Consider the following 23,590-nt stretch of genomic DNA (forward strand, 5'->3'; position numbering starts at 1 on the left):
CAATAGAACGCGCCGCGCAGGTGCGAAATCAGGGCCGCGCAGACACAGCGACAGGGCCATGACGGAACCACTCCGTCATGAGCACAGCTCAGCCGATGCTCATGACGGAGCGGCTCCGTCATGAGCATGGGAGGGGTTAAAAACATTTCTTAATTTGATTTGCATTTCCTATCCTACAAGGGTGTAAAGGGATCATGTCTCCTGACTGCCCCCATGTGTCTAATGTTCCATCTCTATCTGTGTCGTAGCTGAGCCAATAAAACAAAATGTAGTGCAAATGGTTTTTCTGTTATTCAAAATCACTATTTGCACATTGAAAGATGAGAGGACTGGAATTCATGGCTAGCCAATGTTTACATACACCAGCTGAAGCTATTAATCGAATACATTAAACATTTCGACATTTTGACCCATCATTTGCCACTCTGGATTTGACACATCTAATGGCCAATTGTCTGATAACCACGAATTGGAATTTTGCAAAAGACCCTGACAAAAATGGGCAGAACTAGAAAATGCTGAAGCAAAAGCTGCTGCTGCAAATCGTTGCAATAAAGCAATAGACAGCGTTGACCTTGAAATGTCAGTTACACGCTCTGTATTGATTACATCTGGAGTCACATCTGCTGTATTGTTTTAGAAGTTGTCAACTAACCATATAAGTAACAAAATGCAATAAAGAGATAACAAAATAATTAATAAAGCAATAGACAGATGGACTGATAAGACTTATTATTGTTATTGAATATCAAGTAGACTGATGAGAAACCAATATAGCTCCTAGGGCTCATTGCTACTCGCCAAAGGATATTTATTAGTGGGAGCAAATAGAATGAGATCTCTTGGTATACAGGCAACAATTTGAGATGCTAAATAGAATGCAGGGAGAACATCCTGTACATTAAGATAGAAACAAAAATGTTTGATATATGTAATATATATAACTGGCAAGGTACCGAATAGACGCTTACAAGGTTCCTGTAGTTGTAACCCTGTCCCTAACTTGTCCCTTAAAGTAAAACTACTGAATAGTGGACTGTGACCTAGACCCAATTAGAAATGTGGTATATGATAATATGAAAATATGGATCTTCATGTTTTGATGACTACTGCTTTATGTTGGGCCTTGATTTAATGAAATAGTAGAGATTGTTAATTGGAACGGTGTGTTTAAAGGGAATGTTTTTCTTTTAGGGTCATGTTTTAGGATAGGTACCTAACAATTTGCATAGTTTTTCTTGATCTCACTTGTTCTAAAGAGTCCTTCACCCAGGTGTACCTCGCCACATGTGTATTTATTTATTAAAATCACATTGCCATGTGCTATTTTCATAGCTCTAGATATACTCTACATTAACCAGCTGAGGTATGAATTTATTCAGTAGTGGTAATTTTATCTAGATAATACATGTTTTGTACCTTCCCTGCTTCAAAACCATTACATCTTTGTAGTGTGCTCTGATGCTGTCACAAAATATTATTTAACAAGCCATCTTGAGTGAGGAGGCAATTTGGCAACCAGACTTATTGCATAGAACCTTTCTAGTCACGCTGTCAAACAAACTGGATTGTCCCAGAACAAAAGAAATTAAGTGGATGGAAGGAGTGAAAGGTGAGAACAAGCTGTACACAGAACTATCGAAGATACAAATACCTAACTGATTAACAATAACTGTAAGTGTATTCACATTTTTTCCATTAGAGTTTTGGAATGCATGCAGACAAGTAGAAAAGACTTTAGGTAAAATGCAAGTACTGCATAAACCACATCAAGTCACTTACATCGAATTTATAATCTCTTCAAGGATCTGCATTGGAGTTAGGTATTTGGTAGTTTGCCTTTTTATTTGGTAAATACATGGCCTTTTTGGCGACCCATTTTATCAGGGCCACAAAGCTTGAATATCTAAACAGTTTTTTTACTGGTATTGGTAATATAGTTCCCAATGAGAAATAGGGGTAACTAAAAACTAGATACTCTTTGATGCACACCAGTTTTTGTCCTTGATCTGAGCAAATCTCCCGAAAAGTTCGATTGCTTGATTGATACAATATATTCTGCATTTTAAATAGCTGCAGTGTTTCGAAAGGATATCTCTTGCTGCTATAGTTGTGTTATAATCCGTTTATTAACATTATATGAACCTGGCTCCTGAGGAGTTAATTCCCTTGACGTTAGTGATAACTGACCCTGACGGAGGACGCTTGGTGTCCAAACTACCACTCTTGTGTAGCATTGTTGTCGACCTGAGATGCAAGGTTCAGGGAGGTCTGGGATCACAAACAGGACTGACTGCTAGCGAATACAATCTGGTACTACTGCTCCAACCAAACCAACCTCCTAATCACCTAACCAAAGACACAGATGCATACATTACTCATTCCTATGGCACGCACACACCACACCCAGTGCCATGGATAAAATAGTCCCATCAAGGTCCTCCATTTGCCCTTAGTGTCATGCCGCTGGCGCCGATCTCGCACATTGGTCATTGTCCTGTGGGATGCTTTTGGAATGCAGTTTTCACTCAACTCTCCTTAATGGTTTGGGCCGACCTAGCGCCTGACCCACTTCTTGCCTTGGCATGTATGTGGAAAATGTACCACGTCGGGTCAGTAGATTCACAGCTATAGCACTGCTTCTAACGAAGCTTGGGATCACCCTGCACTGAGGTATTCAACACTGCCCTTATGTCCCTACTGACTGAAACATTTGGCATACTGCAATACCACAAGCGAGATGTATGCCATGGAATCCACTCCATGAATATCTTTTATTGCAGGAATGCCGGGATTCAGACTGACTGGGAATGTACTGCACATGTTACTTCTACTACCACCTTTTATTCCTTATTGACTCCCTTAATAATTAGCCACAGTTGTAATGCCCTATGCTGAGCTCAACTGTCATTCCTTTTACTAATGGATACATCACGTATCCTGCTGTCATGTGTATGCTAATGTGTCTACCTTTCTGAATGGCCTTTACAGCAACTTTGTTATGTACTGCTTTTTCCTCCAAGTATGCCTATACTGTGGGTTGTTTTTTGTATATTTTGTACCTTTTCGAAAATGATAAACAAAGATACAAAAAATAAAACAAATTATATTAACCCAGTCAGAATATTTGAGTTTTGTCAACTTCCTCAGATGGGCCTCCACTCGCTTCCTTTCCAGGTCTGATTCAACTTTAAGATGTGTTGCATCATCTATTAGGCAGTAGCACCCTGAACATTGTACTTACTACCTGACATATAACCTTCCCAAGAGACATAAAAAGCACAAAATGCCAAAGTGTTCAGCTTAAAATGCAGAAAAAGAAAACGAACAGCCTTTTCAAACTTTACACCCAGATCAGATAATTATCTCACCACATACCAGATTTTCATCTTAAGTTCTGCAGGGCAGACGGGAGCTAACAATAACTCACTGGAAGAGTAACTAAACTAGCATTTATAAGGAGCCTTCCTGGTGCCCTACCCTCTAGACGAACAATAAGATACTTACATGTCAACCCCACCCCAATTTAGTTATGTGATCCGAATTTATTTTCTGCCCATGATTGTATGCTCAAATTTCCAAGCTTCATGGGCACCTTTACCAGTGCCTACACCAATACTCTTTCATGATGACAAGGGTGTTGTCTTTTTGACAGAGGCAAAGCTTAGTTTACATTTAGTTTCTGGCCAGTGCTCAACAATGGAAACTAAACTGCTGATGTGCTCTTCTGGGTCTTTAATTACAGATTAGAAAGCATTCCTTATTTGTGCACAAAGTTGCAACAGTGTTGGGCAAGGTTTTTATAGAAAAGTCACTCTTCTGTTGAGATGTACCTTCTAGACAGTTTTGCTTTTGATCAATGACTACTAATTAAATGTAATTGTCCCAAATTGCAGTAGAATCCACAAGTGGAAGGAGGCAGCCCCTGACCTAAAAGTGCATACACATTGTCCATTCTTTTGATTGTAATATACAGCAGGGATTGAGAAAGTAGTCTACAAGAAAGTAAAGACGGTAACAACTTCTGGAATTGAGATAGTTTAATAAAAACGTTGCTTCAATCATTAAGAAAGACATTCTTTCTTTACAGTATGTGTTTAGGGTTCAACAGTGCCGAATCTTTGAAATCACCACAACCAACTACTTCTATGTTGCATTGTCTACTCTGCATGATCGTTTTAACTTCACTTTCATTGAAGTCCTCTATTATCTGGTTTCTTGTTCTTTGTTTTTATATGAGGCAAGCCCGTGAACCCCTGAGAAAGGATCACTCTAGGGTGCGAAACACGTGCTGGGAAGGATTTTCTACTTAATAATTTGAATGTTATGAATCAATAAAGAACAACGTTTTTTTAAAGGTGAATGCCAGATTTCAATTTAGTTATTATGAGCTCCAGTGCGAGTTTGGACACTGCAAGCTGAGATCAACTGTTTCAGCCTCTGAAAGTATGTTTAAGAGTAGTTGCTGATTCTAGCTGTCACACACAAGCACCACGACTGATTGCATCCAAGTTTTACTAGGAGGTTTGGAACATTCATTTTTGAGTGGAGTTTTTCAAGACTGGAAACACCTTGGAGAGGGGACTACCCTGTGCCCATTTCTTTATAAAGGTCCCTCTTCATTTATGATACAATGGGCTCCAGGACTGGCAAAAGGAGTGATCTTTCCCTCTTCTTCCCACAGACAAAGAAGGGTCTTTGGGAGGGGATGTACCTATGGGAGTAAGTAGTTAGCTCATTAGAGACGCTCTATGACTGGCAACAGGAGTGTTGGTTCTCTCTTTCACGGGCGTAGTAGAACATGAAGTAGCTTCAAGAATAATTCCCAAAAGTAGTTTTTTTGAAAAACGAAACGGTGGGGCACAGCCTATGGACACAAAGCCCTTGAATTGTGGAGATAAAGAAGCTTGGGTTTGAGAAAAATCAGTTGATAAACCTTTTCTAGAAGAGGGATTCATGAGACCTTCTACTATGCCATAAACTATACAGAAATTATCTAACTGTGATTAATGGTTTATGAAGGAGAAAGAAATGGATTTGCTAGAATGGGATTGTTACATTTTGTCATGTAAACTACTAACTACAATATTACTTAATGAATTATATGAAGTAGCCATTTTAAAACAAAGTGTGAAAAATACTTTCTTGAATTTACTTCATTCCTCCATTCAAACAATTTAGAACCAGCACTGCCATGGTATCCGTAATAGTTTTTCGGGAACTGTAAGAATAGAAAGAAAAGAGTCTTTGAGCACGAAAATACAACCAAAAAATAACCAAGCTTAAAGGGTGTATATCATAAAAATTAGTAAATCTGTTGCCAAATAACTTTAGTTTAGTAAAGTTGCTCTTCTTTGGTGTTCATAACTATATATCACAAAGAAATCCAAGGAATGATTGCAGATTTGACACACTCATAAGTAGGATTAAGGGTTAGTGTGTTTCAAAAATATATTCTGAAAATCAGGATTTTTGAACTCCAAACAGAAATCCAACTTTTTGCAGTTATAAATGTAATGTTATGATGACAATTATCCCATGTGAATGAGGCCGCAAGATGGAAAGAAAGATTAAATTCCAATTCAGACGTGTGTTCATTTATTTCAAGACACCTAAATGTACATGTATGCCAACATTACAAACGTTTATTAAAATTCTGTAATTGCAATAGAAGTTATTATGCACTTCTGGTACATGTTACTGCACACAATAACTTGCAGCTCTCTTATACACCTTTTGTTGTGCTTCAGATATTTTGGTTTGCACCCAATAGGAAATTTGCCATGATGGGAAATTTGACATGGATTTTCATACTAACTGATTGATTAATAAGTGCCTATCAACTCCTTTACATTCCTTAACCCATCCCTCTTTTTTATTCTACTGTCAAAGACAATCATAAAAGATAACATAACACTTACAATCTGTGCAAAATCATACAATAATAATCATTGAAATTCAGTTATCTCCCACTCTAAAAATCTAAACTCTATTGGTAACAGCTCATTTACGAAACCAACTCTGTCTAAAACTTATATCAATACTGGGAAGCAATTGTAGAAAACAAAGAGGCATTCTGCTTTGGTTAAAAGTGTATGCCCTAAAAAGAGGTAATGAATACAAAGCTCTAAAAGGTTAATAAAACTCACAAAACAAAGTAAAGTGCAGTGAGGATGAAGTGTTATCACAGGCACATTTAACCCCTTCCACCTTCCTAAAATAACCTTGTGGGAAACATAACAGATGGCAAATAGTACCAGCTCTAAACCTCCACAACAAGGCTCTTCCCCAGTTATTGCGCACATAAAAGAAATATGGTTCAGTGCCTCAGTTAGTTCTTAAAATAATATAATTTCTGACCAGTGAATGATTCATTTCCTTATTTTCCCTTTCAGCACGGCATCAATTCATGAATAAACGCTTCACAAAGTGCTTATCATTTTCACTTATTAACATAGAATTATCAAATAGAGTAGATTTTCCTAAATCCGCCAAGCTTTGTTTCACATATGCAAACCAGGGATTACTCAAACCCCAATCAAAACAAACACAGTTCTTGATTGTCATGACTAAAAAAGACCTCAGTATTACTCCACACAGACAGCCACAACAAAAGGGGTCCCAACATAATAAGATCTTCAAGATAGGGCAAAACCAGTTCCTCATGACAAAAATAGTGAGGGTCGATTGGGCAAGTGAGAGGAGGTGCCTACAAAAGCGATTTTCCTCTACTTATAAGGCATGCACTTTCTATAACCCCAGACTCCACTGCCATCGCACATTGCTTGGTATATATTTCTAAAAGAGGGAATACGTTGCCCACCCCTGCTTTGCCAACATTAAACAGTGAACCAATAGCTTGCTTGAACTTAGTGTTCTTATACCTGTAGTTTTCCACCCAGGATCCATTACAATCAAAACAAGGCCTAGGTGTGGTAATCTACGTACACTTCCTAAGCTATTCTGATTTACATAAAGAGTTTGCAACATATAATGTGTAGGACCACATGCCATGGTGTGAGATTTAGAAAAATTGGTTGAAAGGTCTAGATCAGCCATAAAATCAGATAAGGCATGAATCAAACAGCGTAAGGCTTTTGGAGTGTGGGCAAGAAGTGCTGCGGCATCAGCGTAAAATAGTATGGGTATGGGGACACAGCTGATATGTGGAACATCTTGGGTTACAATAAAACAAAAAATCACTAAGCTTATTAATATAAATAATATATAATAATGGAGCTAAAACACGGTCTTGCCTCACTCCACAGTGTAAACTAAAAGGATCAGAGAGCTCTCCTTAACCCATTAATATACTTCAAACCCAATAATACTCAACATTAGGATTATAAATGTTTGTTGCTACTATTTTTATATCTCCCATATAACTGTATTGTTGCCATTTACACTTATTTTTTGTATCTTTTAGGGGCCTGTAGCTATTAGAATGGCGAAATTAGCTATCAACCAAGGGATTGAAGTAAGTATCCACATGTGACTTTATGAAATCGAATCATAAAAAGATAAATGTGAAATATTATTATTTAGACTTGGAAATTAGGTCCAGTACAAAACCATCACTATATTATTGTCTGAGGGTAGAAAAAGATAGTTTGTTGTGATTGTGTATGGTATTTTAAATCCACTGTCTTAAAATTACATTATGTTTCATGACTGCAGATAACTGCCTCTAAAAAATAAACATCAGTTTGAACCATAAGATCATTTGAATTTTGTCCATGCAGTTTTTAACATATTTTTTAACACAGCTGCTACTCACTCAGTAGGTAAATACAACAGTCGCTGGAATCAAATCATGGTCTTCCTTCTTCTTTTATTGGATTATCAGCTGTGAAAAAATGAAAGCACTTTTGTTTAATACGCATTCATGTTTAAACCTCAGATGTAAACCTTTGACCTGCAAATTATTTTATTAATATACTGAGTCTCCATTCTTGAATAAACTTCAGTTTCAGCCTTAACCAGAACTGTGAAACCAAACAAACCTTTGAATTCTTTGTGGTCGTATAAACAATATATTATTTGGGTTTATTCTACACAATAAGTGAGCACCACCACACCACGTGGTCCACATACACAGTGGACACTTTCTATAATCACTGACTACATAAATGCATTCCACTTAACTTAATTGTATGTACACGTATATCATGTGGATATTCCAAAGGTATAGTGTGGCTCTTGCCCTCCTGCAGGTAAATTGAACTCCTAAGTTTTACACCATTACAGAGTATTTGACAAAGAAAGTTACTCTAAAGCCTTGCAGGTACTTTGAAAAGAACAATTTGAACAATCTTAATTAAAAAAGATTTCTTTCGTAATAAAAATGAACTCACTAGCTAGTTGCCACTTTCCCTTTTGGATCATCTATTTGACTCCAGGAAAGTTTTGTTAATTTGTTATTGGAGGCTTAGGCTTAAAATGCTTTTTCTTTTTGACCTTTTCAAATTGCTGGACTATCCAGGTAGACTCATAACGGATGAGCGAAAAGCCAAGACACTGCTTAGTGATCTTTATAATAATTTTTCAGAAGCACTATTGTGTGTTTGTACTTTGGGTCACTCTGCATTTAGAAGGATGATAAAGCAATTTTTGTAGTTGATACCTCAAAGTAATATCTTTTATATTGGACTGAATCACTTTACCTTATTTGTTTGTGGTTTTGAACTTTTGAGTGTGTTTACCCTTTTTATTTAAGTTAATTCCATGTGTAGTCTTTTTTTTAAAATATATTTTCACTTCTGGAATGGAAGTTTTGTGTTAATTTCTAAAGGACCGTTGAATAATTTTTGCCCTATGACCAAGCTTTATTAGTGAATGCAAGAGATAAATGAGGAGTATTCACCCAGCGGGGGTGGGCAGTCACTAGAACAGGGTAAAATTCATAAGCCAAATATCTCTGCAAAAGTTGCTCCAAATGTCATTGCCTTGGTTGCAGTTTTGGTCTGTGTCTCTGCCATATGTTATACTTAGCCACTCATGTACGGCTTTTATGAGCAGAATGGTGAGCAATTGACATATTAGAATATTTGCCATTGCCCCAAAATGTTGTTTTCCAATACATAAATATGAGCATATGCTATAATTTAGCTCTAGTGTGGCATGACAGGGCATTATGAGTATGATAAAGCCCATCCATGTCACTCCTCCATGGACTTTTGAAGGTCTTCAGTTTTCAGGAAATTATTGGGGTTTGTAGGTTTTGTTTTTTGTGGGTAACCCATGACCCAACACCTGCAGCAATCCCTCTATGCTAATCTATGCAAAGAGAAAAACCCAGAAAAACAGCTGCCATTCCCACATTTAGGTCTAAGTCTCCTGCCAGGTATTATTCCCATCTTCAATTGTGGGGTAATGTTTTAATTGGCAGAGGTGTGCAAACACAGTATTTGCACAGCAATCCAAACACATTTGAGGTTATACTATTTTTAGGCACTGTTTGAAGGTTGTATGCCTTTGGCCTAAAACAATTGAGATTAACAGGGTTCCCTAAGTATCCAACTTTTACACATGCCAAGTTTCTGTGTAAAACAATAGTTAAAAATGAATCACTGTTCTGTCTGCTTTCTGTACCCAATGCCCATCTGCATATGTGAGGTACACTTTTTATTGAGAGGTGTGTGGCAATGTAGGATGATATGACCTTTGTGATTATCACTTGATGCATGTACAATTTATGAATTACAAGTCACAAGTGTGAATAAAAACATTTTTTGCTAACAAAACTTCCACCATGGCATTATGCATATTGTACGTTTTCGGAAGGTATAATTGTAAACTATCCCTTATTCAGATATTTGTGTACAGTTCAACATATATATCCGTTCAATGTACCTAATTTCCAAATATTTTATATTTAGTTTCATATCATTCACACTCCCCCGACACCGAAAGCATATTGTGTGGCATTGAAAGATCTTATCTCTAAGATTTGAGGGGTCTAGGAATCATAATGGATACTCTTTTCATCCATCGACCTTCTACTTACATATGCAACTTTTTTCAGGAATTTCTCTTATTTTCATACTTGTGTTCACTATTTTGTGCATTCATTGACGATTTTTCTTTAGGATGCACTGACCAATCTAAACAATGAATTAGTTGTTGTCCAGTTTTAAGAAACATACAGCTTTGTGTATTAATTCATAGTTTTCTGACATATTTTCAGTACAAACTCCAAACTTATAGAAACAGCTAAAATATGAAATATTGAACACCGCTTAGCCAAGGCTTGAAATAGTGGTGAATATTTTTCTTTTTGCGCCTGAATCTGCATGAGAAAGCAAATTTAGCACAGTAATTCTTATTTTGAGTTAATGGAAGTCATACTCTTTCATAAAAGTTAGTCCCTTAATTTTTTTTTTAACTGAGGGTGTTGGAAGTTGCAAAGATTTTAGATCATAAACGTTCTGTACTTCTTGTAAGTACTATGGTCACAAGGTACAGTTTGTGATGTTTGCTTCATGTGGGTTGTCATGTTAAAATTAGGTAATTGAAAATATTTTTGAAATATTTGTAGAAATTAACATATCTCGAAAGGTGAGCCATCTTTTTCAGCTACTTGTTTGTAAGAAAACATTGACAGTTTGCAGGGAAAAACGAAACCAGTGCATAAACCTAGGAAAGCTGCAAAATCCAGACTACGGAGAGAGCATTAATCAGTAGCTACTTGTGATTTTGCTCACATTATAAAACATTGCACTCTCTCAAACAAAACTATGGTTTGCCACCTTTTGATTATTTCTCAAACTGCTCCACAGTAATTCATAAACCCTGGTTCTCTATTCAATATCCAACTTGTGGCAGAAAGTAATGAAAAGTTGCCCTGGATATAGATTGCAGAAAATAAGTGATGAAGGTCAACGATCTTAAATTTCAATAAAAAGGATTTGGCATTCTAGGTGGAAAAGGATTAGCAGTCAGAAATCAATTGTAATATGATCTACTCTGTGTATAACTATATAAACATTTTACTTGTACCCCTTCACACATCATTTTTCACCTCTCAACTTGAAATGCACTTCACTCAAATTACCAAATAAATAAATATGCACTAACAAAGCAAGTATTTCATTGTACTAAACACTACCTGTCAGCCTGGCAAGGAAAAATATTTTACATCAAAACTAACTTGTATAACGTTAGTGCCAAAGGAAGTGAGTTGTATGATTGCTTGTATCAAATGAAGCATGCATTGAAACATAGCTTTATTTTTGTTGAATATGTTTTCTTAGTCATTGTTCACCATGTGTTCCTGCAGTTCTCTCGTTTTTTTTTTCTTATAATTGAGATATGCCTATTTACAAGAAAAAACCTTTTGGTTAATTTGATGATATATTTGTCGTCAGTGTTTGTTTTTCAAAACTTTGCATTATTTTGAAATTGAGTAGATGTTGACTCTGCACTTCTGTGACAGTTTAAGTTCGCATTGCTCTGTTCTTGCCAGGCAGCTACATCTGAATAGGTAACTTCACTTCGAAGAGCCACTGAACAATGCACATATTTCTACAGCGACAAAGTAAACAGATAGAAGTTTGTCAATTTAACAAAATAAAAGTAGCAATTCACCTGTTCTCATTCTGATCTTCTCCCTCTTAAGATTGCTGTCAAGCTCATTGGATAGACAATTGTGGTATGACATTGTAAGATGAAGATACAGGTTGTTTACAAAACGTTATAGCCCCATTTCAGATGCCTAAATTGTGACCTATATATTGCTTTAAAAAATATATTTGTTTTTAATTTGCAGGTAGATTTAGCAACTGGCTTAGCAATAGAAGAGGCATGCTATGGTCAGGTGTGTATCTCAATTTTCTCCATGTAATACTTGGTTCTCCTTTCTTGATAGTACTATTTCAGTTTTACTCACTCTCTTTTTTGTGACCTGCACCTATCTCTACAAAACACTATGTAAAACTTTGTAAAAGTGTACTAAATGTCATAGTATCTGCAGTTAGTACCATTGTTATCATTATACCCAGAAGAATAGATGATATCCAACTGTTCAGGAGGCATAGAAGTTGGACCCGGTTCATTAAGGAGTTGAACATAGGGTATTTCACAGTCAGTCCAAAGGTAAGTAGATTACTGCAAAATTACCCTGACAGCATGACGCAGAAGCAATAAGTGGTAAATACAGTAACCTTGCAGCATGGAAGGTGTGCAAAGTTTCTGAGTAAGACATCTTCAACAACCAAAAACTACTATGTAAGTAGACTTTAGCAAGGTAATGTTTAATATACCATAACAATAGAGAGTACTGTGTTGAGGGTTGCTCTAGCATGTCCTAACACAAGCAGGTGACACAGTCCCTCCATCACATCCATGCAAATATATATCTGACTGGGAGGCTGTGACTCATTGGGAATTAAAAGCTGATCCTTCACAGTTTTTCCAGTATTAGAATGTTGGATGTGATGTTTCCTCTTTCAAACACTGTTGGTCCATCTTTTTTTGTCAAGATTATTGTTTAATTCAGTTTCCTGTTTGGAGATGTGATTAATGATATCTGCATAAATAAAAGCCTTTCTTCCTTTATCAATAAATCAAAGTTACCGGTGGAATTCCCCCCTGTCATTAACTTAAATCAATCTAATTTATTCTAATTAAAAAAATCCAAGCTATGAATCTTTAAAATGTATACAGATATACAGATGGTTCTACTTATTTTATTCAAATCCATTATGCACATCATTTCTTTAGACTTAGATTACTCTGTATGCCTAGACACTCCTCTTTTAAGAAACCTTATATTGCTTTATATTTATTTATGTATAATACACAAATCATTACAATTTCCATTACATTCTATGAATACTCACTGTTATCAGGAGTAGTGAAAATGAAAAAGAAAATGCAGCCCAAATAATCCTTTATTTTAAGCATAATAATATGGTACGCAAGCTCTGGTCTTTGCAATCTCAGAAGAGAACAAAAAAGCTTTTAATAAACAAATCAAAGCCGTATTTCTGGCCTATGTGGTCAAATCCCTTCATTTGTGCTGATTTTCTCACTTTACCTTTCATATCTGTCTCTGAGGTTCTAGTGTCTTTATGGGGGATGCTTTCCTAATTGTGTCAGGCCTCAGCTTGCATGCTTATTCTCACTTTCATCAATCTCTGGATCATTGGTTTGCTTCCTCTAAATCTTTCACAGACTCAGAATTAATTGTGTCCCTCTCTCTGGCATGTCAGCGTTCCATTTTTTGACTTCCATGTATATTAGCATGCTTCATTACTCAGTTTATTCTATTACTTCTCTTCACCATGGCTTCATGTTTGGTCCACCCTTTTTTCCAGCTCATCGCTATTAGTTGTTTTGCTAATATTAGCAGTGGTTCTGCAGATTTACTAGTAACTCTTTTATTCTTAAGCCATGAGTAGACCCCACTAAGTATATATATCTTGTACTATTTACAGAGTTACTATGCATTCTATTTATTCTCATTTTCATTATCTTGTTTACATATTTTTTGACTGATGCATCAATTTGTTTTTCTGTTTTTGCCTAAATTCCCACATTTTTGTTTCCTTTTTCTCATATCAGGATTATCAATCAATCAGGTTTATAAATCACTAGTGTTGTCATAAACAATCATCTCTCTTAGTCAAGAAAAAACTGTTGTTACACTGTTGTGGCCCACTACGGTTGCATTCTTGCCTTCATCAGAACCTTATATTTTTCCAATATATCTCATGCTTCAATTTAATAGTCCGTATTCCAAGTGGGTTTCAGTAGAAACCTCAACATATATAATTTCAAAAACAAAAGCAAACAAATTGCAAGATTTATGATCTAGTGTGTCTTTTTATTTGATTAAAAAGTGGTCCTTGATAGATTGTCGACAAGCTCATTTTGACAGATTTTTTTTCCTCCGCATCATTTTACCTAATTGTTTGTCTTGGTCAATGCGGCAATTCTTATATCCCAATCAATACCAGCATCATGTTGATTGATTGCTTTGCTTTCATCCAGAATCTGTTTGGTTACACATTTTTTGGTTATAAACAACAGATCACTACAACTCATATCGGACCCAGCTGTACATTATATTTTTTTATTTGGATGCTGCTCCATTTCTGATCTGATCTTATTCTTATTTTTCCTCTAATTTAATCTAAAATCATAGTAATTATTATGATGATACAATTTGTTTCAAAATAAAAAAAAATCATACCTACTCATATAGGAAATTATTATGTGTTTTTGGATGATAGCAACCATCATTGTATATCTATGAAAGGTGTCCTCACTGATGACTTTAGAGTTTTGATAAAATGTTTGGTTTTTCTATAATTCAGAAGAGAACTGTACCTGTTGATAATCCTTTCTAAGTATTTTTGATATTGTGACTGAGTGTGCTTAAATTAATTTGTGTACTTTTCAACTTCATGATTGGTAGGAAATTCCATCACGGGTGCAATAAGCTGATTTCCCCATTGCTCACATGTTCTTCACAATCATTGCAAAAAACCACAAGTGATCTCAGATTTATTACATTTGCACGTAGACCCACTAACTGCAATTGATGTGTGTAGCAGAAACCTTTACTGCCCCAATATTAATCATTTTCCATCTATTTCCTCCAGATTTATGGAAATGGTTTCACTTACTGTCAGCCATAGCCAGGACATGCTGATATCATGGAGCATAGGCACTAAAATATCCACAGCATATCTTTTTCACTAAACCATATGGGCTTCTGTTTTAGGTTCGTTTTATTGCAGAGGTGTGCTCTATTATTTTGGTTTGTGCATTAGGCAATAAGAACAGGAACAGTTTGAGAATATGTCTTTTCCAAGCCTGGCACCTTTGTTTAATATGTTTGTGATAGGTGTGTACCTGTAGTTTGACTAAACTTCCCCAAAGAAGCTTAATGGGTTTCATGCTCTTGTACAAGTCACTCTGGTTTTTAGAAGTGGAATGATGTAATTTTGATTGTCTTCCTCAGAGTGTATAGTGTTATATTTGTGTATTGGGTCCACTTGATGATTGAAGTGGGAACCTGCATTAACCCAAGAGTGGCTATCTTGCCCATAACATGCTTCCTACAGTAAAAGTTGTAGAATCAGTATGAGGTGCACAGTACCATATTTAATCCACAGATGAAGTGTTCATTTGCGTACATTACCTGATTTGAAAAGGACTCACTAGATAAATACCTGAACACCTTACAGGAGAGCTCAGTATAATCTTTGATGAATGATGTGTGTAGAGCAAAGGACTATGAGTTACTCCTCAAATAGGTTTAGACTGCCAGGTTGCCTTTTGGAAATCATGATAATGAATAGAAAGAAAGCATATCATTTTATGTAAGAGGGAAGAAACTTTAGCTGGTGTTTTGAGATTAGACCTAGGTCAGAATCAAATGCTGGGGTTACTGTCCAAAACCTCTGTCCGGCACAAGGGAATATCCCCATAGAACAATAGTATTGAGTTTACATTACTGCGTTCTGGATGCCTAACTAGAAACAGTGCAAAGAGGTTTTCTACCTTTTGGAAACTTGTAACTAGCATAATCTTAGTCTGCATTGTACACATCATTATTGAATTTATTACCAAAGTTTCCTTGGATCAAATAATACCTGGGGAAAACATGAACATGAGATAGGGTTGCATACCAAAAAGGTGAGGCAGATTTTCATTCATCCAACCAGTGCCACTGAATGTACATATTCTAATTTTGACTTCATATTTTCATTGTAATTGTGGGGTAACTATTACAGTAATTTAGTCACAACTATCCTCAAAATAAAGCCACCAACAAAGGTGTTTATCTTGGTGGGAACATTTTTAAAATAGGCTATTGATCGCTAGATGTTTGGTTTGCAGCAAAGATACATTTATTTTAGATTCAATTGATGTGCATTGTCCTGCCTGCTGACTAGTGCTGGGTCCAGAATAATAAAACATGTATTTGTTAGAACTCTTTGTTTTGCAGTCAGTCATGCCTTCAATGTGCTTTTGAAAATATACTATGATTCCACCTCAGATTGTTTTTATTCAAGATTCAAGATCAGGTCTGGTTTAATTTCAGACAGCTGTTTGCTTGGGCACCAAAATATTGAAAACAGCTTCAGGACCTCCTCAAATTTAAGAGAAATACTTAATTTGAAAGGTGATTTTTTTTCTGTACTCAACAAAATTTAGACGCCATCATGTGAGAATGACTCCAGGGTTGGTGGGTAGTTCTCGAGGTAAACCATTTTAAATAATGTCCTGAATGTAACAGAGGTAATCATTGGAAAGAATTGCATTCCATTTGCAAACTTTGTTTTCATCATCAACGTGATGCAATGGGCAATATATAGTTTCTAGATTCCGAAGAGTGAAGTCAGGCGGCAGAGTGTTCAGCACTTCCGCCACAAAGCTCTGGAATAATCTTCCATTAGAAATTAGAAAGTCTCAGGACCTCCTGCATTTCAGAAAGAAGGTTAAAACTTGGCTGTTTCCCAGATTCTAGTCCTGCGGTTGGGAGAACCCTCATCACAAATCCACCTCTTTCCATCTGGGGGTGTTGATGTAACGTACGCTAGCACCAAGGTACCCGTTGGGTGAAAGTTGTGCTCTACAAATTTGCTATACAATAGATACAGAAAGCTGTGCAGTGATCTAAAGAAGCAAAAGCAGGAGGCAACATCAGAAGTAATTTTTGGGACAAAAGACAATCTGTCATCTATATTTACTCCTAAATTTCTCACTCAAGAAGCAGGCTTTTGTGGAGTGGCAGATCCTGGCCCCAGCAGTTAAGCAACCATTCGCTTTTTATTTGGACAAACAAGAGGATCCCCATTTATTCCACATTGCATAACAGATGGTTCTCTCTCAGCCAATGCAAGATGGCAGTAAGGCCAGATTTCAGTGCCTCCGCTGGAAAAGGAGAAGAGGCAACTGCTCTTAGAAGAAGCTGTGTGTCATTGGCATATGAAATATTCCTTAAGGCCAAAAGATTCAATTAACATATCACTCCCGACCCAAAGTTAGGCATTGATCGCATGTCCCTAAGGAGAAGGTGAAGAGACTCTGCCCTGTTTTATAAAGAGATACGGTAACAAATGACTCACCTGAATGCAGAAACAGGCTTTGTCACAGCTTACCATCCTTGAAATCCATGGTACTTCTGCATCAAAAAAGTAAAATAGTCAGAAAACTCCCATTGAAAAGGTCAAATTGCACAAACCATTAACTTTCCAAATATCTAAGAAAAGGAAGGTGGATTTATAACTACTTGCAATGAAAATTATTGGTTGGTTCCCACGGTCACCAGCATTACAAATGCCCTTTGATACTGAGTATCAGGGAGACATATAGGGTATTTGGAATAATCACCTAAAACCTCTGATTAGCAAACATTCATATTACGGGCAGCATGGCATCATGGGATCAACATGGAGGAGGAAGAAGTGGGGAAGGAAAAACACAGTTCCATCAGAGAAATACATAATTGTGCAGAAAAACAAATCGCTGCCTGCCTGTGTTAAAGACAGCACATTAGTTGGTGTTGATTTTAGGTTGCCCTACCCTTATCTTTTTTATTTTATTTTGAGTAGGGATGATAAGAGCAGCATTCCCCAAAAATCACACCACCATCATCCAGATTGGATGGATGGATAATTGGGTCATGCCTAAAAAAAGGTCTTGCTCAATTCTAAAGAAGCTGACAGGATGTACTTGCACCCTTCAGAGAGGAGGAAAAAGAAACAAAGGCATTTTTTTTCTCATAGCCCGGATAAGCAGAAAGAGAAAGAAGTCTGCTTCAGATCACTTCTCCCCTGTTCGCCTCGAGTGATCTTGCTACAAAAAACCAGGTACGGTACACTCTATATCTTACAATATTGCTCAACCATAGGTGCCAATTCCGCCCTGAGACCATCGGCTACCACCAGAGTATTTGCAGACTGATATAGAGGCCTAATCATTGGACTCATTTATACATGTCTGTACCCACATCTCATAGGGGAGCCAGAAAGCATTTTGCCTGCATTTATGTGCTCTGTCTAGGATGTTTATATACCTTATCGAAGCCAGCAATTCCAATTTATTGGGAGGAGTAACCTTAACCCAGTTCTTACATATTTCCCTTCTTGCAAGTAATATTAGATAAAAATATATATGTTTTTACATTATTTGCCATAGATGCGTTATTATTAGTGAGACCAAAGAATATCAACCGTTCGCTCACCTGGAGTACTTCTCCCAGAATGGAAAAGATTATGTTACTCACATCCAACCAGAAGGATCGAAGTACCGGACAGGTCATAACATATGCGTATCATCACCTTTCTCCTTATTGCATTTAGGGCATTTCGGGACTACTCCACTCCCCATTTTAGATAGCTTGTATGGAGTCCAATACACCCTGTGGAAACAAAAAAGGTGGTTCCGCCTTAAATTTGCGGGTCGGACTGTGGAATAAAGAATGTCGCAGGATACTTGCCATAAATCTTGTATCTGTTCTCCTGGCAAGCTCCTCTCCCACAGCTCCATCGGAAGGTTGAAGTCTCCATCAGCCAGTTCTAGTAATAACCAATCATAATTTGCCACCTCCTTCTTATGAGTTGTTCCAAGTACCAAACTCTCTTCCAACTTATTAACTAGTTCCGCTCCGGGCCCAACAGTCCGACTCCAACTTAACATTTGTAAATACTTAAACCTTGAAAGTTGGCCTCCACACATATTTTGGCACTCTTCCCATGATATTAAATTACCTTCCGATATCAACTGTTTCAAAGAAGTAAATCCTGCATCCTTCAGTGGGCGCACCAGTGAGTCCTTCGACCATTCTAGGGATCCTGGAGAGTCAAAGACAGGTGCCATCCCACTAAAATAATTGATTTTGAACTCTTTCTAACTTTATGCCAAGTTGTCGCAAGACTGAGTAAGATCTTAGACGTATTTTTTTTAAAATCTTGGGTCTCCAAATTTGTAAATGAAACCGTATTCTCCCCCTATTATGTCTTTTAACATTGCTGTGTGCATCTTCCCTATCTCAGTCATCTGATGTTTTAAATAACCCTTTCCCACCTTTTAACAAAAACACCCAGGCGTAATAGGATAGGTCTGGCAGCCTTAGCCCCCCTTTCTCGCACCGTCGTCTGAGCTTTTTCCACGAAATTCGCACCCTTTTGGAGGCCCAGATAAAACTAGATATTTTAGACTGTATTGTTTTTAGCCATTCATCCTTGAAAGTCAACGGAATATTCTGAAATACGAGCGTGAGTTTTGGGAGGATTGTCATTTTAATGATGTTAACTCTCCCATAGATTGATAAGGTCAGGTGAGACCATCCTAACAATAGTTTCCCTATCTCCTTATATATCGTTTGAAAATTGGTTTCAGGAGTTTGTTCGATTTTCTGGGTAATTTTAATACCCAGATATCTCATTTCTGATTTGACGCAGCTCTCGTGTGTCATCATATTCCATGCCATGACCACTGTTTTTCCTTCATTAATTTCGTATCCCGAAATCCTCCCAAACCCTGCGGCCAGATCATAAACATTCGGTAGTGCTGAGCTGAGATTTGAGATATACGCTACCAGATCGTCCGCGTATAAACCCACTTTCTTCTCCCATCCCCTGGACTGAAAAGGAAGTATCTCCTCATGTTTCCTGATTTTTTTCTGCCAGGGGTTCAATATAGAAATTAAAAAGTAGTGGTGACAGTGGGCAGCCCTGTCTCGTACCTCTAAGGATATTACATTTCTCAGTTAGCCTCCCATTGATCAGCATTTTTGCAGTTGGAGTGTTATAAATTTGTTTTACTGCCCTACAAAAATGTTCCCCTAAGTTAGATAGACTCAATACTTCATGCAGTTAACTCTGTCAAAAGTCTTAGTTGCGTCTACCGTAATGACTGCTAGTGGAAGTTTGTCTAAATCAATTGCACCTATTAGGCTATAGGTTAAATCTCTAAGACCGCGCACAAACCCTTTCTGGTCTTCGTGAAGGAGTGCTCCCACCATCCCATTCAACCTCTCTGCTAATAACTTGGCAAAAATCTTGTAATCTGCGTTTAGCAGTGATATGGGTCTGTATGAATCACAGCAATCTGGTTTTTTATCAGGTTTGAGGATTAAGGTCACTATGGCATCATTCCAAGAAGGGGGGATCTCTTCACCTGCAAATAGCTACAAATAGTTCACTCAGGGAGGGCACCAAATACTGACTTATTTATTTTAAACTTCTAAGGGCAGACTGTCAGGTCCAGCTGCCTTGCTGGATTTTCCCGATTTTATGGCAGTTTCTATTTCTTGCATGGTTATTTAATTGTTAAGACCAATTTTCTAAGATTCGGCTACTTTTTCTGGTAATTCCTGATCTAACCACTCTAGGACTTCCGACCTGGTTGTACATAAATCTTCTTTATAAACTTCTTCATAACATTTTAGCATGGTATCTTCAATACTAGTCCCTGCTATAATAGGACTCCCAGCCAACCCAAAATTAAGTTATTTTATAAAGTTCTTTGCCTGATCACTCTTTGCCTTCCAGGCAAGTAATTTACCACAGCCTTCCCCATATTTGAAATGGGCCAACTTACTAGCTTGCCACGTTTCTTGAAGTCGCCTTTCTATAACTGATGACCGATCTGTTTTAAGAGTTTGAATCAAAGCCTTCCCAGCATCCTCTCCCACTTCATTTTCCTGAATTTTGTTTTCCAAGCTCTGAATTATCTTCTCAATATTAAGAATTCATTGCCCTGTGCTGTTTATTTTTGTAGGACTGGATTGATGTAATCCTGCCCCTCAAAAAGACTTTGTACGAATCCCAAACAATTCCTATTGGAGCACTTCCTCGGTTATTAAGAAAAAACTCCTGGGACTCCAGACCAAGTTTCTTTATAACCTCGTCGTCAGTAAATATGGACCGATCCATAGTCCACCTACGTTGTTTTACGGCCTTTGAGGGGACCAGTGTCAGTGAAACTGCGGAATGGTCGGACATATGTGCTCCTACATGGTTTACATTCTGAACCTGATCTTTTATATTGAGGTCCACTAACAACAGGTCAATTCTGGACTGATGTCCATATTTTTTATTGTTAAAGGTGAAGCTGTTTAAGGCTCCCTTCTTTTCACGCCATATATCGCACCATCTGAAATTTCTTATTGTATTTTTTATCAGAGCCCTGGATTTATTATGCATTATATTTCTACTTTTGGTTGAGCGATCGAGATTGACATCTAAGACCACATTAAAATCTCCTGCTAAAATAACCGGGTCGGGGAAATCCAGCAATTCAGTTAGTAATTTACTAAAAGGTACAGGGTCAGCTAAACTAGGCCCATAATAACTCACTACAGTATAAGTTTGCTCCCCGAATTGAACTTTTTCAATTGCCCAAATTCCATTTTTATCCACCCTGGTTTCGATAACCACCAGCAGGGGATTAGTCTTTATCAGGATTGCCAACCCCTTATAGAGAGTTGTTGCTCTGAACATATAAAGTTCTGAACCCATTTCCTACTCTTAAACAACTCCCTCATCTCATCCCCCATTAGATGTGTCTCCTTTAATAAAATGACTTGGGCCGGAGAATCTTTTAAGTATTGTAGGATTCTCTCACGCCTATGACATCCCCTTAATCCGTTAACATTCCACGATAGGAATTCTATTGATGGCTTCTGATTCACTGTCATTCCTATCCATTTTTCTCTTCAATATCCATACTGCTACCGGGAGTTAGATCTTTTGCAAGGACATTTTTTGTTTGTTTTTTTCTCCCCTTGCTCACACACCCGTGCTCTAAAAACTGCCCGTGAGCCCCACCCTATCCCACTCCTTGGGAAACCCTCCTTTTTCTCTCTAATGGCCTAGGCTAAGGCCTAGAGAGGCCTGGTTTTGGGGAAATTGTGAAAAACACCTACCTATTTAACAACTAACATAGTAAAACATAGCTAGGAAACTTTCCACTAGGGAAACCTGAATCTTATTAGGAAAGAAAGAATCCTGTGTGCATGTGTAATCTATCAAACTCAATAATCACATCCATCCACCTCTAACCAACTCCCCCTCCTGAAATGGACCTTAGGAACCCTTCCACCTCCTCAAGCCTACGAAAAGTATGCATCTTGTTATTATGAATTACCCGTAAACTAGCTGGGAACTTAAGCTGCGCAGAAGCACCTAAGCTGTTGAAGGACTCAATCAAATTCCCCATGTCCCATTGCTTATTTACTGTCATTTGCGAGATGTCTGATCGGATCTTAAAATTGATACCATCAACTGTCAGGGATCTCTGTTTCAACGCTTTAAGAAGTATTTCTTCTTTAAAACAGTAGGTATGAAAATTCACCAACATTTTTCTTGGTTTAACTTTATTAAGATTCCTTCTGAAAGGGTCTCTATAGACCCTCTGAAAATCCATACTGAATGCTGCACATTTTCCCCTCCGGTGTTGAAGGCTTCAGATTTACATAGTTTCATGACGAGCTCAGCTCGTCATTAGCACAGCTCCACTGTGCCTCATGACGAGCTGAGCTCGTCATGAGCATGGAAGGGGTTAAACAAATGTATCATGAATTTTTTTATATCCTCTCCTTCTGCTCCTTCTGGTACCTTGAAGACCCGAAGATTACATCTTCGTTGGTTATTTTCCAGGGATTCTATCTTATCCTTTAATTGCTGTTGATTCCCCCTTTAGGTCCCGAATCTCCTTAGTGTTTACCTCTACCTGTGACTCCAAGTCCTTCATTCCAATATCCCATTGTGTAGTTCTGTCAGCTACCTCGTCCAGTTTTCGTCCCAGGCTCTCACAGACAGAGCGGATTTCTCTCTGATTCAATTCAGAAGTTTCAAATCTATTTTTTACCTCTACCGTCAATAAATGTATCAGCTCTGATACTGATTGTACCTGAGATTGGGGTTGAAGCTGTGCGGATAGTAGAGGTGGTGGCGATAGTATCTGAACCTGGACTGTTGGCTGGGAATGTATTTGTACTGGAGCTTCATACTGATTCTCTTCTTTAGCAGTCTTAGTTACGCTTTGCTCTCTGCTCTCCCCCCCTTTGACAAATTCATCACGGTGTGGACCAATAGAGATTCTGGGCGGGGTCACTTGGAGGGCTGGGATCGCTTGTAGCGGACCTTGTGCTTGAGGTTGCGCAGGTTGAAGTTGAGATTGAGAATGGCCTTCCATTTTGTCACCTGAATATTGAGGTTCCATAGAGTCTGTGAGTCCCGCCAGTACCTGAAATCTATTTCTACTCTCTGAACTCACTGTTTCTACCTCAATTGTTGTAACTGTCTTCAAGGGACCCAAGGTGGGATTTTTTAGTAGTAATGTTTTTGGAGCAACCTTAAAAAAGGTCCTCAAAGAAGTGGTAATTTTCCGACTCTAAACTTCTGGCTCGCTATTCACTTTGATTTTCCTCCTTCTCTTCGGTGTTACCCACTCTCCTGGAACAATACGGTCTTGTTTTGCGGAGGTACGATTTTATTTTCTAATTTTGGGGTAGCAGAATCCTGCCCTTTCTTCGTACAATTTTTTCCTAAACCAATTCTCACAAGATAGCGATTCTGTTTAAATTTTTCACCAGGTTTCCCCACTTTCCTTCCCCTTTTTTTTCAGT

At 37.7% G+C, this 23,590-nt stretch overlaps 1 protein-coding gene and 1 long non-coding RNA gene across 2 annotated transcripts in view; one reads left to right on the forward strand and one right to left on the reverse strand.

Annotated features, from left to right (window-relative positions):
• AUH (AU RNA binding methylglutaconyl-CoA hydratase) overlaps window positions 1-23,590 on the forward strand; it is a 663,348-nt gene that overhangs the window by 588,536 nt on the left and 51,222 nt on the right. Inside the window, exons 8-9 of the mRNA XM_086961130.1 lie at window positions 7,427-7,477; window positions 11,768-11,815. Of these exons, the coding sequence (XP_086817256.1) occupies window positions 7,427-7,477; window positions 11,768-11,815 (99 nt within the window). The remainder of the gene's footprint in view (window positions 1-7,426; window positions 7,478-11,767; window positions 11,816-23,590) is intronic.
• Window positions 5,176-17,140, reverse strand: LOC147727084 (uncharacterized). Its single transcript, XR_015309308.1, has 3 exons — window positions 17,082-17,140; window positions 7,778-7,846; window positions 5,176-5,221 (listed from the first exon to the last, which is right to left on the reverse strand). It is a non-coding gene; the product is annotated as an uncharacterized LOC147727084 (long non-coding RNA).

This window comes from Lissotriton vulgaris, chromosome 3_1 (assembly GCF_964263255.1).
Source record: "Lissotriton vulgaris chromosome 3_1, aLisVul1.2, whole genome shotgun sequence".
Lineage (NCBI taxonomy): Eukaryota > Metazoa > Chordata > Amphibia > Caudata > Salamandridae > Lissotriton > Lissotriton vulgaris.